The 19,701-nt window shown below is 38.2% G+C and overlaps 1 protein-coding gene across 3 annotated transcripts in view; it reads right to left on the bottom strand.

Moving 5' to 3' along the window:
- Nucleotides 1-487: 487 nt before the first annotated feature.
- MSI2 (musashi RNA binding protein 2) overlaps nucleotides 488-19,701 on the bottom strand; it is a 614,965-nt gene continuing 595,751 nt past the window's right edge. For all 3 annotated transcript variants that reach the window (XM_066578790.1, XM_066578773.1, XM_066578782.1), the window contains 2 exons: nucleotides 14,163-14,240; nucleotides 488-5,006 (listed from right to left, as the gene is read on the bottom strand). In XM_066578790.1, the coding sequence (XP_066434887.1) occupies nucleotides 14,199-14,240 (42 nt within the window). In that variant the 3' untranslated portion in view covers nucleotides 488-5,006; nucleotides 14,163-14,198. The remainder of the gene's footprint in view (nucleotides 5,007-14,162; nucleotides 14,241-19,701) is intronic.

A 19,701-nucleotide genomic window follows, 5' to 3' on the forward strand; every position in this document is an offset into this window, starting at 1 on the left:
AAAAAATCCACAGCAATTCCACTATGTGTGAACATACCCTAAAGGACTTAGCAACATATATATGGACATATAAGCTCTTAAAAGTCATACTTTGCTGGGTTTATACTTTCATTAGCTAGGTGTACCCTTCATCCCAATATACAACAGGTGAAATTAAAACTCACTGCCATGCTGATCGCAGCTACGACCACATTCTTCTTTCCAGGTCAATGATTTACTCAATCGAGAAACCCCATTTTAAGTACAGTGCAGGAAAAGGGAAGCATGCTGTAAAACCTACAATTACTGGCCCTCCTTTGTTATAGTATGCAACAACATTCACATTGCCAAGTATTATCAGTAAAAGTACATAGGGCTCAAATAATAAATTAAATTGTGTTAAGATTGTGTTCTAGTGCTTATTTCAAGGACTGTGCGTTAGTGATGGTGGTGGGGGTGATTGATGTATTAAATATTCCGGGCCAAAAAGTCCTTTTTTTGGGGGGGGGGAGAGAACACGTTCATAGCCTACTGTGGAAATATTCCACATCCAGACTTGACGTATCTAGGAATTTTACTGTACTCCAATTGATATGCTCACGAATTACAGAACATTCTAAATAGTCCTGAATAGCTTAGCCTATGAGTGGTATCACTTTTCCCTTTCTTTGTCTTAATATTGGAATGGCATACAGCAGAAAATCTAAAACAGGATAAGAAAACAAGGTAGCTAATGGATACATATATTACAAAATGTCTTATTTGGTTTTGCCATTAAACCTTGCTCAAAAGTCATGGTTCTTCAATAATGCTTATATTGTACAAGCCAAAAATATTCTGCATGAACCTAACAAATTCCTTCTTAAATCAAATGTAAAGATAAAATATTAATATTTTATCAACTTTTAACCCTGTCTTGGCCAATAAGATGACTCAGTTTGTTAGTACTTCACTATGCTAAAATTCGTACTTGAGAAGCACTGGGTAATTTTAAGGTACTATATGTAAGTTAGATAATGTTTTCTTTTGTCCCCAGGTTTCATATTGTAAATTGCACCTTCCAAAATTCTTGGATTGTGTACTCCCACTATAAAGCCATGCTTACATTATCTCAACTTTGGTATCCATATAGTAGAGAGGCTTTATGCTTTCTGTATGTGTTGGGTTAATCAAAAATGTGCTGACCAAGGCAAATACGCTGTCTCATAATTTTAAAAATACCCCTCGGTAATAACTTAAAACTGTATTCTCAAATTTCGGAAGAATCGTGAACTTTTGAGCTTTAAATCCACACAAAGCTAGTATATTTTATTGTGGCAGTTATGGTCTACTTACATAATTATATGTATGATAGTAAAAGGCAAGAGATTTACTTATAAGAGACAAGCACATGACACGGTGGCCGGTAATGGGATTCACTGTATGTGCAGAATGGACAAACAGGCCTTGGAACTGTTCATTGTGCCTGTGTTTATCAATACTCTCAACAAATGTAAAGCATATATACCACTGCCCCCCTGGTAAGGCTCATCTGTGTCAGAAACATGGACACCGCAACAAACGTCAGTGGGGTCCATTGGGCGCTACTGCTATCCTTTATCCAACAGATCGGGCAATGCATTGTGACTTCCATTGTAAATAGAAGACATGATGCAGATATGAACAGAGTCATAAAGAAATATTTTGCAATACCTGTAAGATACCGAGGCCATCGCACAGTATGTGGCGGTAGGGATGTGACAATTTATTCTGGATTTATTACTAAGAAGGTTTTCTTTCAAACAATAAAAACAGAAATAGATCTATAGAAGTTTAATAAAGCTAACTCTACGTTGGATTTATATATTCCACTCACAGATACAACCCTGCATGAAACTTGAGTAGATATAAATATGCCAATTAATGATAGGGTAGCATGGTCATGCGAGTGTCATTTTGTCAAAAGTAACAGAATAATATCAGTCACATTGAGGTGATATGGATTACTAAATTGTATAGGTTGGGATGGATTTCAAATTTGTGAATGGAAGTGCTTGGATGTCTCCAATTGAAGAAAGAAAAAAATGATTATAGTCAGAAGTCTAATGAGAAAACACAACCTTACAAGATGCAAATACAGAGATGGAGACACGACCCTTTGTCCTTGAGTAAAATAAAGAGACAGCTAAAGCTTGGCGCTAGAGACATTTACAAAACCTTGAGGATACTAGATGAAAATGGTGCTAGAGCAAATCTTGGTCTAGGTAGCCACATTTAGAAACAAAACAGGTTTCACAATTCATCTGTGGGCCAAAAGGGACTGTTCAAAAGGTGTATAAACATGGAAAACATATTCACACAGATCATCAATTTCTTCTGAGCGTTCTTAAAAAAATATTTGTTTTTTTTCTCTTAGTAAAATCATTTAATATACCATGCCTCCCTCTTTAAAAAATAAATTAAAAAAATCCAGTTTTGCATATATAGCGTTAGCATTTAAGGTAGTATGGCATTCCCCTTTTAAAACCAAGGGAGGGTAGGGAGATCTGCAAAATGCCTATTAGAGATTGCCAGCATTTATAGCATTGTGAGACCTTTGGTTAGTTGAAACCACATCAGATTGATAAAACAACAAATAACAATTAGTTAAAAAAATGCTCCAAAAATAATTATTAAATTAGAGAAAGTTCTATCCTTACTGGTCCTAAATGTGAAGATCTACACCTATTTTGCCTGTAATCTTAATTACAATACATCTACCAAGATTTAGTATAAGAACAAGAGAAATGAATTTAGTATGTTAGCATCAGGACAGCACATTTACACAAAAGCCACTATTTACACAGCTACAATATTGGTGAGGATAAAGGAAAATTCTATGAGGTGGCTGGGAATGAAAAAAATGTGTGTGTATATATAGTATGTATATATATATATATATATATATTTATGTATGGAAGTACAGTACATTTTCAACATTAATAAAATATTTGCTTTAAAAAAATCCCCTGACTTTAAAGATTAAGGTTTGGGGACCATTTTTTCACTTTTGATTACACAGAACAGTTTGGTTTGATTTATTTTAAAATGATTTTTAATGTTAAAAAACAAAAACAAAACAAACAAAAAAAAAAAGCTAGATTTAGTTAAACAAAATGACAAACGGAGTTTCCACTTACAACTGTGGAAAAAAACTCAGTTTAACTCAGCATGCCCCCCCACCCCTATGTCTGCTATACTGAACCTAGATTAAGTATGGTCTAATAACCTATTCGTAACATTTATAAAAATAGGAGTGCAGCAGCTTCTGTTTCAGAAATGTAGCATTCAGTGTCTTGTACTGGCTGTATGAAAAAAGTACCAATTCTTTTTTTTTTTTTTTTTTTTTTACATGTAACAGTTAAAAAAATAATAAAACTTGGCATATACAAAAGAAAATTCATACAACAGTATGTTAATGCCATATACACCAAGTTGTACTTCTATGTCACTGTTGTAGGCCTATTATTTGATCTTACAAAATGAAAATAAAATATCCTTCATAAGCTTCTCCAGGAGAGGACCAAATATAAAACAGCCAAAATAATCTTGTGCAAATAGGAAATTGTCAGTTTTCCCTACCGGTCACAGTGCAATGATGTTCGATAGTTTTGTTATTATTATTTCTTTCTATAATAAATTATTCTTTATCTCCTCTAGTATGATAGTTAGAGCACTGAGGTATTAAAACAAATGATTCGCATTTCTAATTTATTAAAGGAGAACAAAGTAATTGAAAGGTAATATGGTGAGTGATGCCTTTCCTATATGGCATATGTCAGTCGCTGGAGAGACAAGAAAACAAGAAGAGCTCAAGAAAATGACAACAAATACATAGAGCAGCTGAAATGGCTGGACTATTATTTGATCTAATTTAGAAGATTACAAAAAAAAATTGTTGATGCACTTAAAATTTTAAATACTTTAAATATTACAACGGTAGCTTAATGTTTAGTCTGGGCGATTTTTTTTCTTATCCTCAGAACAACAAAAATAGAACTATACTTTTAAGCTGTGCACAAAGTTTAAATAGGTAATATGCTGGTATGACGCTACTACAGTTATCGGGTCTAAACACCTACACAACAAATGTAACAGTGTTAATCTAATAGGGCACATCCTGGCAACTCATTCAGAGTATAAACGTTTACAAGGTTGATTTCTACCGCCTGTATTGTTCAGAGATGCTGAAGATTGCTTGCCCTCACAAAAAATATATAGATTTTTTTTTTCTCTTACACATAGTTAATGGAAGGTTATTTACAGCACTTCTGTTTATTTTAAGAATGAATTTCATAAAACCTTAGAATATCACCTCTGTCAACAAGAAAAAAAAGCACTTATAGAAAACCGAGGACTCAAAACTTGTTGTCCTTAAGTTATTGCCGAAAATAGATAATCAGTTTAACAAAGGGAGACATCACAAAAAAAATCTACAGAATCACCTTAGTCAGCTGCTCTTTTACATTATATACATCATGAAATTGAATCTTTACTTCAGTACCACATAAAACACGACATTAACTTTCAGAATGTGCTAAAACCCTTTTTTCTCGTTTTCTTTTTTCATTTTTGTTGCCAGCATTTTTTTTTTCTTCTTTCGTAATTGGTACCAAAGTTTTCAACTTATATTAAAAGTTCAATCTCTGTAAAATAATAAGGAAAATATAGACATGGAAAAAAATAATAAAATCAACCATTAATATCTCTACTACAATATTAAAAAGAAGCAACAGAAGAGAGAATGTAAAAAGGAAACAAAATGACAACGTATTGATAAAAGCAATAACTGACAAAGGAAAAAGAAAAGCTGTAGAATCTATAGCGCAGCAGGTTCATGAGATGACGAGATTGAAACACTTGCAGTCCCCAGAATGCCATCTCCAGTTGTGTTTCTGCATGTATATCTTGTACTAATGATAATGTAGTACTGAACGTCTGATGACATCATCCCAACGTGGGACCATTCAGAAACTTCGCCCGGTCTTGCCTGGGCATCCAGACAAATTCTACAGCAGGAAAATAGAGAAGGCCTTAAGACACATAAAATATTTACACATTGCACATTGAATAGAGGGTGAGAGATTGTTAGTGACTCTTTCCAAAATAGAAGAATGGGTGGGTGGGGGGAGGTACTTTTTGATATATACAACAAGGGAATTAGAAATTTACAGCGATTTTCAAAGTTGACACTAGAGAATGATCTTTATAAAATAATAGTACCAATGATAATACAATGCACACACAAATAACACAATACATATTGAAGATATAAGCTGGTCTGTTTACATATATCAACTACAGCAAGTACAGGTCGTAAAACTTCTGTGCAAAGGCTATGTCCAAATGTAAGTCTCGTCATAGCTGTGTCCCGTACAAGAAGTCATGTGTACGCAATTGTGGATGACCACTCAGCACAGGGCCTACAGAGATGTATGAATGGTAAGCAATTGGTTTTGTGGTCTAATAATTATATCACATGATCACATGACACAATAGGACATCACAGCAAGCTTAACTTTTAGACACAGTGGTAACATTTGCACAGCTGGGGATAAGGGCAGAATCTCAATGGTGAATGCATAACTATTACATGATGGCCCCAGAAAATCCCTTTAAAGCATATTTTCAAATCCAGTTGGTGAATACAGCCAGTTAACATTTCTAAGAGTACATATTAACAACCCGTATAATTTAATTGCCAAGCTACCATATGGTCTACCAAGGATAGATCATCTAATCTGCTGAGAACGTCAAATTATAGATTTCACACTTTATCTTGGTTGAAGAAAGAAAAATTAAATTTGTTTACTTAAAACATACATCTGACAAATACTAATTAGGCAAATTAAATATGCTTCTTTTAGCTAGGAAAAGTCACAAACTGAAATCACAGTATAAGGTAGCTGTGGGTGGAACATGCAGTCAAATCAAGCCAACAGTGAGTGGGAGGTGAGAAAGAAATCAGCTAAATCAATTTGAGAGAAAGTTAAGCAAATTATTAACCAATTCGGCTAAGAAAACTCAATTGCAATCAGGATGTAAGGTTGGTTATACACATTAATTGGCTGTCCACCTTATGCTAGTCTGGCCAACAGCTATGTCTCCTAACCCTGCATACATATGCATGCTCTAGCAGTAGCTAATTTCCCCGAAAACAACAGGGCTGGTAAATTTAAAATCCAACAGCCCGATCCTCATCTCCTTCAACATCTACTATGGGGAGAAAGTAGGAAGGCCCCCATGCGTATTGCATGTTTGTTCGGTCTTGCTAAAATTGTCACATTCGGACAATTTACAGATGTGTCCACCCTTTTGTTTCTTTGAGAAGGCATTCATTAAAAGGGCTGTTCCAGAATAGCAAGTTATCTCCCATCCACAGGGAATACCCCCGCCAATCTCAAGAAGGGAGGTTCTGTGTTCCTCATTCTCCACAATGCGAGGTTACTGCCTTCCTGCAAAGGTGGAAACTGAATGGAGAGCTAGTTGCACACAGTAACAAATACGGACAGTACATGGATGGGAAAAAAGCCTGTGTGAATGGGTCCTAGGGCTCTGTTCACATCTGTATTTGTCAAATACATTGTTCTGCTCAGTCACAGGAGCAAAACAATAAAAATATCTTGAATTAGTCACATGACTGAGACCATCGGTAATCAATGAACCACGTTGACTTCTAATGAGGTCCCCATTGGGCTAAGTCATGGAATAAAATAATGCAGCATGCTGTACATCAAATTTGACAAATCTCCAATGGCTGCTCCTCTCTAAGCCTCCAACCCGGATGTTAGAATAGCCAAAGCTTTTAGGAAAGTCTTTAACAGGAAGCCACAAATTACAACCAGCAGAACTGGAAATGCAGCTTTTGGGTGCAATATATGCCATAACTCAGGAAGAGTGTAAGATAAGTAATACCGTGTATTTATAAAATGGCTCATCTTTTTATGAGGATTATTTCTATATATTAAATGTAAAATAGAAATCAGAATTGAACATTTAAGATTTAATTTTAGATTTTTTTACTATGTTGCCATTCTTATCTAAGCTATTGTAAGTGTGTTATTGATGGTTTGTTTCCTACTAAACTTTGTGCCACATGACACACTCACTTCTGCTCTATCTATATTTAAAGGGACACACTGGCAAAAAAATATTTTTCCATCCTTGCACCCCCCTCACCCCTTGCCTGTCACACTACGGAGGTCTACTATTTATACTGCAGTTACTTCCATGTAGTCCTGCCTCCTGTCCGATGCTTATCGGGCACCATCTTAATGTTGAGATTTTTCCCTGCTTTCTCTTTCACTATTCTGTGCTATCAATCACATGATACATTAGCACAACATCACATGAGAAGCTAGAGACTGTACCTTCTGTGAGGATGCTGTAATTATCACTACTCTACATAGTCATCTAAATGAGGTACAAACCAGTACAGTAAGGAGGGTGAGCTGTGATCTCCTTCATTATAACTGTGTGATAGGAGCCTCTAATCATTAGCAGTAACTGTGACAGGCATTTGTGTGCCCCCCTTATAAAGAGTTGTGTGATAGGGTCCATCACACAGGAATTATGCTGACTGAAAAACCGATTTTCTGAGACAGCATAAAACCAAGTAAAGCTCAGATGGTCAGCATGAGATCACATGACCCAACTGAGCAGAAGGACTGCAAAAAGTTTCAGATAGATAAGAATAACAAGGTAATATTAACAGACTCATATATACTAGGTGGCTACGTACATAAGGAATAAAAAAAAAAAAATCACAGGAGTGGCTCTTTAAAACAATAGTTTAATGATAGATATAGAAGATAGATAGTGGGAAAAAAAACTCCTAAACCCAAACAATGAGCTAGGGTGAACTTCATCTTCACAGAGGGAAAAATAGAGGGCAAACAACTTTAAAATCTCATTTTAATGGCAGAAGAACAGCACTATAAAGCTATGGCCATGTTCTGCCAGTTATGTATTAGAAGGTCAAGAAAAAAAGCAGAAGCAGTAACCTCAAAAGTCTAAAAAGGCTAAATAAAATATGCATTAGGGAATCAATTTTAAAGTTCACTTTGTATTTTAGGGGAGAAAAATGGTAAGTACTTATAAAATACAGGCAGATCAAATCAGCTACACTGTAATTTGAAAACGTCTGGAGCCGAGCAATTTTTCAAAACAGGGGAAGCAGCCAAAATGCCTAAATATTATTGCAGCTTCACAAGAGAAAATTAGTTTAATACTTCACAAAAAATTGCAGCTCCGTTTTATTCCTAAAAGAGGTGCTTGAAGTGCATTGTGAATGACAGGGACGCAGGCAGTTATGCAAAATGACTGAAATTTACAAAGAAATATACGGTGATGAATTTAAACATCTGGTTATTCCTTTATTTTCTTTTAAGTTAATCTCTTAACTGTGCTCTCACTGGCAAGCATAAAGAGCGGCTCGTGAAGTATGGCTTTTACCGTTCGTGTGGCACCTTGTTACAGAGGCAATAAGCTATACTAAGCATAATAAGATAGTCATTTCTGTTGGCAGAACACAATTGAAATTAGACAAACAATGATAAAGTCATCTCATAACCTAAAGTCAAGGGAATGTACGCAGTGACAGCGGGAGCTATTCATATATTCCTTAACACTTGGTTCTACCAGAATGCATCACGTCTTATACTTTGGTGTGAATATTATTACGTATGATCTCTTCTGTATGTTGGATATTTAGATTCATGTGTTGCTGCTACAGCGTATTGTGCCTCAAGGAGTTTACAGGATTTAAAAAAAACTGCTGTTTTCTTCTAAAACAGTGCCACACTTGTCCGCCGATAGTATATGGCAGTGTTCCCCAACTCCAGTCTTCAGGGACCACCAACAGGTCATGTTTTCAGGATGTCCTCAGTGTTGCACAGGTGATGTAATTATTGTCAGTGCCTCAGGTATTGCCACAGGTGTTCTTACTATAGGATATCCTGAAAACATGACCTGTTGGTGGTCCCTGAGGACTGGAGTTAGGGACCCCTGGTATATGGTATTGATTAGTCTCGTTAACTTGAATGCAGTAGAGTTGCAATCCTATATACAACCTGTGGCAGTGTTCCTGGAAGAAAGGCACCATCTTTTTCAAACTTTGTACAACTTCTTTAGCACAGTGCCTCAGAAGTATTTAAAAAGAAAAACACTTAGTACGGTGTTAGCCAGTAGTGCACAATGTGATTGTTCCCACCAGGGGAAACCAAGTAATCTTGTAGGTATGATACCTTTTAATAGCTAACAAAAATACTTGATGTTATAGCAAGCTTTCAAACCTACTTAGGGCTCTTCCTCAGCCTGAGAACAATCACATTCAGAATTATCTGGGAAATCATCCATGTGTCCTACTAAATTACATTTTGCAGCTGTTCTTTTCGTTTTCATTACTCTAAAATAAAAGCAACTAAAATTTAAAAAAACAACTTCAACTTTGAAAAGCCTTGATTGAAAATATCCTTTTGTTCTGTTTGTACAGCTTCTGCGCACACCAATGTGTCTCCAGGGTTCCAGACTACAAACTAACCTTGGGTAGTCTTTAACCATACTCCCTTTCTGTTTGGATCCTAAGGCTACTCTTACACGGCCCGTTTTTTACCACGATTAACGCGACATTTCAAACGCCGTGCTAATCGCTGTACAACGCCTCCAGTGATTTCAATGGGGCTTCGCAGACCTGCTCTCAAGCACAGTGCTTCTAACGCCGTGATTTTTAGTGTTGTCTACTCTATTTTCGCACGTTGTAACGAACTTCATCACAATGATGGGGTGCATTAAAATGCGCTGTCAAACGCTGTACAATACGCTCAAAAACGCTACTCAAAATCGCAGTAAAATACCGCGATTTCAAACATAGCATTTGGTGAATGGATGTGTGAGAGCAGCCTAGGAGTGCTGTTGGCTTACCATGTGTTTTTCAGCTAGAATGAAAGATTGTTTGGCTGACAGCTGTTTTCCCCAGCTCCCCTATATATGTGAAGATTCAGTGTGGTCAAGTATTTGTGTGTTTAAAAAGCAAGAAACTGCCAGACAACTCTTGTGGTAACTAAGCAAGCAGGGAGCAAAGGGATCAGGTGTTGAAATACAATATACCGGATCCTTCCTTTCCTTGACATTAAGGCTTCATGTCCACAAGCAGATTTGATTTGCAGAATCTGTGATCGGCACCCACGCGGAAGATCCGCAATTCAAGCCGCCCACTGGAAAACATGGAGCGTCTGCACCTCCATGCACCCATGCGGATTTGTTTTGCGTATTCTTTACGATGAAGAGAAATCGCAGCATGCTCCATTTTACCGCAGATTCTGTGCAGATCGGCTCCATTGATCACTACGGAGACCAAGCAGGGAAGTGGGGAGGAGGGGGAAGGCAGTCACTTTGGGCTTGCAATTTTTTTTCCCCACGTGAACGATTCGTAGTGCATCCATGTGGAAAAGAAAATCCCATGTGCATGATCAGTTGTACATTCGAGAAACCAAATTAAAATGGGTTTTCTGGGACGTATCTATTGGTGACCTATCCTCAGGAAGCCGCCACTCAGGACTCCCGGCGATCAACAAGGAGCTGTTAGGTTCTAGCTCCGTCCGCACAGACAGCAGGCATGATAATGGCCAGGGATCTCGATTGGTGGCCCCTGGCGATCAACTATTGATACCCTATCTTCAGCATTGGTCAGAAATAAGCAAGTCCCAGAAACCCTCTTTAATCATAAAGCTTTACATGTTCTATGTTACTAGAGGTGGGCATGGTACAGTGAGGCCCTATGCCAAGTTTCACTGTGGGGCCCATAGTTACTTGTTACTCCTCTATCTGACCTCTGGCTGTTTGCATGTTGGGGATAAGTGGTGCATATGCCTGCCGTCTTGTATCATTATATCAGTGAGTATATGACCGCTTTCTGTGATTATTTGTACAGTTGTTTTCATCTATATTCTAAAATATATTGAGGCAATAAAAAAAATGAAAGGGGTTTTCCAGGCAGTGCCAGGCCACCCCAGGGTCTGATGAACAAATGTACAGACAAATGTTTGTTCCTGATCACTGACCTGTGTTAAAGGGGTTTTCCAGGCACAAAATGGAAATTTAGAAAATGCTGAAATCTAGGAGGAACAGCTACATATCATCGACCTGTGCCATTTATCTGCCGCTCTAGACCCTCTTCTTCCTCCTCATGTGCAGCTGCCGATCTGCCACATTGTTTACATGCAGAACATTTGCAGTAAACACAGCAGCAGACAGTTAGGGCTCGTTTACATGACCGTTTCAGTACAATGCTGCGAGTCTCGCAACGTTGTACTCATCAAAGCCCCTGTGATGGCAGAAGAGCCAGCAGAGATCGCGTAGGGGCTGCGATAGGCACAGCGCATGCCCGGGACTATGAGGTTACGGACATGTGTAGTGTGACTTCTTTTTTTCATCAAATCCCCCACTCTATGCAGATCGGGGCTCCATACTAAATGCTGCCCTCTTGCAGGCATTGTGAAGGGGCAGCGTTTCAAAATGCAGCCTCCAAGGGCTCTGTATAAGACGGGGAGATATAGATCCTACTGCAATTTATTTCTCCTGCTTTATACAGATGTTCCCTCGCAGCTCCAACGCAGGTGTGGATAGAAGAATGAAAGTCCATAGACTTTCATTGCCTTTACTCAACGCATGTTATGCACGAGAAATACGCGTGCGTAATAAGCGGGGACAATACGCCCGTGTGAATGAGCCCTTACCTACAACTTCCAGCATGCATAGAGGTAGTCTCCCACCAGCAACGTAGCTCCGCCCCCAGCTCACAGGTCCTACAACTTACCAGCACCAGCCTCCTCCAGAGGAAGCTGCTGAAGCCGACAGACAGGACCGTCCAGCACTCTGAACTGCACATGAGCAATACAGCACAGTGCTTCCCCTCCTGTCCTCCCATCATGCACTGCTCACAGGAAGTTGGAGGCTATGGACAGGTGAGGAAGTAGCAAATGTGGACAACATGTCAGAGGAAGTGGAGATATTTCGGTTTGAGGGTCACATGAAATAGATGGAAAATATAGAAAGTATCTAGACCAGATACAGTGACCCTATTACAAAATGCCTTATTGTGATGATGTACATTAGATTTTAAAATGTTAGTCTGTGCCTGGAATACACCTTTAAGTTTTTCTTCTAATTTGTTTGCAATTGACTATCAGAAGGAAAGCATTTATAGAGCAAATGTGCGCAAGCAGCACACGACTCCGCAGTTTCATCATGCTTTAGAAAATGGAGCATAAGGATGAGGGGTATATGTGTATATTAGGTGCCAATGTCCAAATGTTTACTATTTACCCCTGGGAAAAATACTGTGGCCGATTTAGGCAAACTAGTACACAGAAAAAGGGAAAAGTTGTCTGCAGGAACACAAATGCTTCTTTAGTTTTCATTAGATTTGAAATCTCTTTGGTTTCTATGGACGACGGCTCCACTTTTTACACCAGTTTTCAGAAATCTCTCCATGTGAATAAAATAAAAAAGCACAATCAATATCTGTTGATACGTGCTATCGCAACCAATACTTTGTGCCTCAAGGTAATTGTAGTGCCTGGTAATATGCAGTGCTAAGAAAGGGTAATTCCTGATTTTTGTATCAGAAGAAACAGTTCAGTGTCTTTGAAACAGAAATGGCAAAGAGCAAAAAAGATAAATACATAATTAACTAGGCAAAAGCAAAAAGGTTAGAAAACTGGCAATGTTCCATATTTAGTATGCGAAGGTGATGTCTTAAATTGGATTTTGTACAGTTTAAACATTTTTAATTTCACGTAATTGTTCCATAGTTATTACAGGAAGAATGTCATCTTTTGACTGCAGTATTGGCACATTCCTTAATTATGCACCGTGGCATTCTCTGCGCAGTGGAACTAAGCTGTCAGCCTTTGTTTGGAAAAGTACTGTGTTTATTAGGATACAGAAATGATTTGAACGTTCACAATTTCAATATGTTTTTTTTTTCTTCATTCAAAGGCAAGGTGCGGACACATTAAGGTGATCTGACAGCTAGCAGTAACATACCAAGAGGCTTGGGGAAGTTAAACACTTGATCAAACATGTCAGAGTTTAGAAAAAGCCTATTAATTAAAGGAGGCTAATGGCATTTAGAAGTGGGTCAGTAATAAGAGATGGTTTGCTAGGAGTAGGTTATGATTATGTAAAGTTACAATGTACCTTGAAAATATGTTCTCACATTTCACCTTACGCTAATTTTCTAATCAATAGACTTATTAATTGGCTGTTGTAATCATAAAGTCTAATTCATCTTGACTTAATCTGCATCTAATATCAAGCAATGGTTATATTATCTCCCTTATGTCCTACCTCATAGACAGGGAACAGAAATGATTAGCAATTTTAAATAATGGCTTAAAATAAAATAAGAAAATTGTAGCATTCTGCCATGTCTGAACCATTTAATGAAAACCTCTCACCTTTAGAGATGAGCGAGTATACTAGCTAAGGCACATTAGAGACGAGCGGGGAGATACTCAGCTAAGGCACTACTCGCTCGAGTAAAGATTTGGGGGGCGGCGGGGGAGAGCGGTGAGGAACGGAGGGGAGATCTCTCTCCCTCTCTCCTTCCCGCTTCCCCCTGCTCCCCGCCGCAACTCACCTGTCACCGGCGCCGGCCCCCGAATCTTTAGAGACGAGTGGGGAGATACTCGGCTAAGGCACTACTCGCTCAAGTAATGTGCCTTAGCGAGTATACTCGCTCATCTCTACTCACCTGCCTACAATAGTCCACATAGATGACACTAGACATTGTTGGATTGGAGACCGTTTAGTACATCAAAAAATGTAACTAAAAAAACTCATAACTTTCTAATAAATAATAACTCATTTTAATGGATTTTGCATTCTAGCCTGATGAGACCCTGGTTCCTTCCTGATGTCAAGCAAGCTTCTGGGACATCTTCCTATAAATCCATGGATTACTAATATTCGGAGGTGATTGTAATGACCAACAAAAGCATCAAGGGTTCATCTCTCGAAGTGAACAACTACAGACCAAATGACGGAAAAAGTGTTAAGAGTTAAAAGTAGGTTGATATGCTTATGAGTTGATAAAGGGATGATGAAGACAACAGATTACATGTATATAGTTCAGTCAAATATAATGGTAGAAATTAGAATACCTCAAAGTGAGATGGCAACCAATCACCTGAAACGCTTCAATGGTATCCATTTGTAAAAGCCGTTGCAATCAAAGGCCCCTAAAATTGTACAATTGTTGAGTTTGTCAGTGCCCTATTCAACAAGAACAGATTTCTTCATTTCAGCTTGATAAGGCATAGGTGGCATGAATGTGCATTTCCCACATGTATGTAGTTGTCCACAACATGTTCATTTGCAGCTATGTTAGAATATATCACTACGATGCATAAACAGTGCAAACAGCGGCAGCTGCTGTGAGCTGCAATACAACAGCTTGTGAGACATTTACTGCTTAACTTTCATAAGACAATATTAGAAAATATACGCAAAACCCCACTGAGCAAGGCTGCCAACCTCCCCTCCTCTGTGCATTGTAATAGCCCTGCAGAGAAATATTAGCACAGCAAAACTGTGACTTCAAGGCTGTACTTTCATCTGAGCAGCCCAGAGGTCACCATAGTCAAGCTTTCGAAGCACAGAGGGCTTTTCCAGCAGGTGAGGTATGAAATGAGACAAGTTTGGAAGGTTGAGAGAGGGTAATTTACCTTAGTACTTAGGTTAGCTGAATGATAATGTATCCTATTTGATAATGCAAGCAAACCAGATGAGATTTTAAGGTTACTATGGTGACATGATATTCTGAAGATGATTTCAACTAAGTTCAAAGGGTTAGTGATTGAGCTGAAGCTTTATAAGAAAATGCAGCAACTACTAGACAGAAAATACAGAGTAACCAAAAAAATCTTTAGAGACAGGGAAAAGAAGCCTTGGGACTTAAAGACTAAAGAAACATTTGTTTGGATCTTTTTTTTGTTTATTAATTTTTTTAAAACAATATTAAGCAGTTTACTAAATAGACTCCATTAAAAATTCCTACCACTTAGCTGTTGTAGAGTCTGAGCAACCCCTTCACATACAAGGCCATCATACTACATACTACTACTGACATACGGTTGCAAGAAAAAGTAAGTGAACCTTTTCGAATTACCTGGTTTTCTGCACTAATTACTAATAAAATGTAAATCTTATTGTATTTGTCTATAATTATGAATTAAATTATAGTATAGCTAAACTACTAACACACAAACAGTTGTTTGAGATTCACAGGTGCTTTGCCCATTAAATAAAACCACACAAAACATGGTTACTGACAAATCTGTTTTTCTAAAGAAAGACAGATTAGTACAAATCATGCTGTGAAGCAATTTACAGAAAACCTAGGAAGTGTTAGACACACATGATCCTAGGAAAGGCTACAAAAGCATTGCTTAAGACTTGTGTATATCAAACTATAGCTAGACAAATTATCTAAGAAGTTTAGGACCATTGCTACTCTCCCTAGCAAGGAGCATCATGTGAAGGTCACTTGAAGAGCACAAAAATCAATTCTGAGAGATGAGAAAGTACCTAAGGCAAAAGACTTGCAGAAGACTCCACAACCTGCAAAAGTTACTGTTCACATGTCCGTTATTAGAAAAAAGAATAGAACGGTGCTCATGGAAGAACACCATGAAAGTAGCTGCTGCTGGCTAAACAACATTGTAGTCTCCAGTTTACCAGAAAGGCACCTAGAAGATTCATAATGTTCTATGGACAGATGAAGCAAACATGGAACTTTCCAGGACAAATGCACAACACTATTTTTAAAGGGAAAAAAAACAAAATACCAAAACCTTATCTCAACTGTGAAGCACAGTAGATGGAGCATCACAGTTTGGGGCTACTTTACAGCATAAGGGCCTGAATGCTCTGTGATCAATCAGGGAACAATGAATTCTAAGGTGTTTCAAAACATTTTATCGAGGAACGTAAGGGCAACAGTCTATGATCTCAAGGTGAAGAGAGGCCTTAACCCTATCAAGATGCCATGGCATGACCAGAAGTGGGCTGTGTACACAAGTCAGAAATACCGATGAACTGAAACACATCTTTCAGCAAGGAATAGTCCAAACTTCCTCCTCAATGTTGTGCAAATTTTATTTGCAGCTATGGGAAATATTTGATGAAGAGGATTCCTGCTAAATGGGGATCTACAGCTTATTGAACTCAGGAGTTCACCTACATTCTCCCTGCACTGTGGATGTCTACTCAATGTGCTAAATAAAAGACAAGAACCATATAACTGTGAGATATTAGTTTGGTTAGATTGTGTTTTTCTCCAATTGTGACTTAGATAAAAATCAGACCTCATATTATTAATAATTAATGCATAAATCCAGGTAATTCCAAAGGGTTCACATACTCTTTCTTGCAACTGTATAGCCAACAGCACACTGGCTGGAGCAGCTCTTTCTGCTCCTTCTCACAGTTTTGGGGACAGCAGCATTCTGGACACACAGAACTCGTATCCAGTATGTATTTCTAGGAGTGACTCACTCAGAAAGGAGGAGCAAGTATTAGGGGATCGAGGCTACAGTCTAAAACATAGCATAACGTATATGTAAAAATTATTTTTTCCCTGTAAAATGTGTATATTGACAAAGGCGAGAGGCCTCCAAAATTCTGGTTACCATTAACAGCAAGTATAGGTGGTCCAGTGTTATACTGTTAAATGGGCTGCTTTACATGATATCCAAAAGGTTGTACCCATTACAACAAGCTGAACTAAATATAACGGGACTGGTAATATTAAGGATACATATTCACTAATGGATGTTCTTATTAACGCCTTAATGTGTGTTATAAAAATCAGGACCAAAAGAGAAAAAAGTAATGTAAAAAATATCTATGTGTATTAGTTTGCCTATAACCTTATTCATTCTCCTTATAATAAAAAAAAACACAAAAAGCTTCCATATTCTTCTCTTATAGGCATATAATAATCAATAGTCCAACAGCTGAATTCGGTCTGTAGTACTAAAAAAATAGTATTACATTATTACTTTATGCAAATTGTAAAGTCACAGAAGAGCGCATGCTGACAAAATGATTGTTTCCTATAACAGGTTTCTAGCTGGATTGTATAGCACCTTTTGGGCTGCACACTACAACACTGCACTCACCAGCACACACTATTCCTCATTTGTAAGTGTGCCATATGCTTATGTTTGCCATTAAGGGCTTGTAACCTAATTAACTTTTATGTGGGTTCCAAAACAGGTACTCCACACTGGACTCTAATAAGACAAGAAGATCTCGTTTTGAATGGAGAGAAGACCACACAGGCATGTATCCTCTCTATAGCAACTGAGGACCTTGGCATTATCTGTAGTCACTAACACTTTCTCAAGACTGCTCAGGGTCCCACCTCCTGGCGAATTGGACATTTCTAACACATGTGATTAGCATGTAGTTTATGGAATTTTGGGTTCCATTAAAATTGCAGAGTTCTAACATTTGTTTAATAATCTAATGATACTCAGAGGTACAGCAAAGGGCAACTTATGTATCAACGGTTAATGGATTATATATTTTTAAAAGATAGTTCACTACATAAGTTTAAATTTTAGTTAGCTGATTTATATGGTATCTGTTGGAAATATGTACATTTGCATAATGCTCTACCTCCAGATGATCCCTGCAAGTTGTCCGATTGGCTAAGGTATATCTGGCACATGATAAAAGCCATTACATTAAATGATGTTGATCTGACCCTGCAGGTTACCAATGGCAATTAACATACATAATAGATCTTAGTGGTAAATTGTGCCCAAAATTTAATCCCAACGGGTTTAGGGATACTAAGCATTGCTGCAGCCCCTTCAGTTGAGGAATTGTGAGGCTCCTATTTAATGGCTTTCTATAGACATTAGCAATATGTCCCTGCAGAATTAAACGAGCTTTCATGAATAAGGACTGGGTGCCATAGTGTTGCCAAGCTACCAGTGGTCCAAGACTATGCAAAAAAAAGAAACGAAATGGGATTTCTTCTCCTAGACCCAGTAGAACATTAAAATTAATCATCAAAAACATCAACTACTTTGCTAGATCATGCACTGTTGCTGCTAGAGAAAGGCTTGTAGAGCAGTAGTGATCCACATGATCACATACATCAAAACCACCGCCCAGGGACAAGGACTAGACAACTGCTTAGAGTGCCACGTTAAAACAAGCAGGGGACACAATTTAACTGCTAAATATTTACATATGCCTTGTGGCATTGTGACACTAACCTATCTACTAAGGCTCCCCTGCAGCTTTTATATATCACCCAACAGCACCCCCCCCCCCCATCCCTTATATTGATCATCCTCTTTAGAGGCATCATGTGCATGGCTCCATGTGGGGAGGATGGTAGGACTTTCGAACCCTTCATTCAACAATGGTCCAGAAGGAGCTAGTAGAAGCAGCAGTAGTTTATTAGAATTTATACTATGGGTTTGGCCGGGGAATGGAGTCTATATTAATTCTGGGGCTTAGTCAAGGGTCTAAATTCATTTTGGGGTCTGATCACAATTCTAAATTATTTCAGGGGTGTGAAATAAATTTAAGTCCTGGTCTGGGGACTACACAGGTGATGTGGGTGCTACATGTGAGGAGGAGATTTCATCCATGCCTGGTGGTGGGAAATTCTAAAGCCTGTAGATAGATATGGTACCAGAAGCATCAGGCAGCACTGCATCTCGGTGAGTACCTTTTTTTTTTTTTTTAAATGCATGTCTCTGTATGGAATAACTCAGTAGGCTCTGCTATTTCATGCACCAGAAAAATAGGGTATACCATTGTTTACGTGCTGGACAAAAGCCAAAAGGACACTCTTTTGGTCTAAAGCAGCTGAATGGGGGTCTATGGATATGTTTGACATACATGCAGGCTGGAAGCTTTCCTTATACATATATGATAAAATGCAGCGTGACAACAGCCTTAGTGAACTGCTTTTACACGTGGGAGGTGAAATGCTTTGTTTACATAGGGCACCAAAATATCTTGCCCTGACCCTGCCTACTACGATTCAAAAACTCGTGGGTACCCTACGTCTAGAAACTGCCTCAATGCAAACACTGATTGAGGCCACTGTTTAACTTTGCAGTCGTAGAGTGCAACCATTAATAAATAACCTAATAGTAATATAAGTAAAGCTAGCCATAGATCGTACACTGCTGGTGGTACATCTATGTGTGCTCTTATTTCCACTGCATTGGTCAAAAAATTGCAAGGCTGGCCAACTGCTCAGAAATTGTCGAACCCTCTTTTCTGATTGTTGGACATGCTCAGTTTACCAGCGAAGAGGAACAGATCAGCCGCCCAAATTGTTGGCCCAGAAAGAGAAACTGGAATGTGTGAATATTTAATTACATTCAAAAAGGTTTCTACAGATACACTATACTCAATAAAAAGAATAAGTGCAAATGTGGGCAATAGAGACAGTCCATACCCGGTGTAATATGTGTAATATTTAATACTAGCACCGTTGACAAATGTAGGCTACATTTTTTTTATATGTCACCTATCACTTGTCATGCAAATCAAAAATGTGGTTTTACTGTGCTTAATAAAGAATTATTATTGGTCATGGCAGAACTGTGGTTGGCAGCCTCTGAATATTTAAATGCACATCCATGCCATCATACAGCAAACAAG

Source organism: Eleutherodactylus coqui, chromosome 1, assembly GCF_035609145.1.
Source record: "Eleutherodactylus coqui strain aEleCoq1 chromosome 1, aEleCoq1.hap1, whole genome shotgun sequence".
Lineage (NCBI taxonomy): Eukaryota > Metazoa > Chordata > Amphibia > Anura > Eleutherodactylidae > Eleutherodactylus > Eleutherodactylus coqui.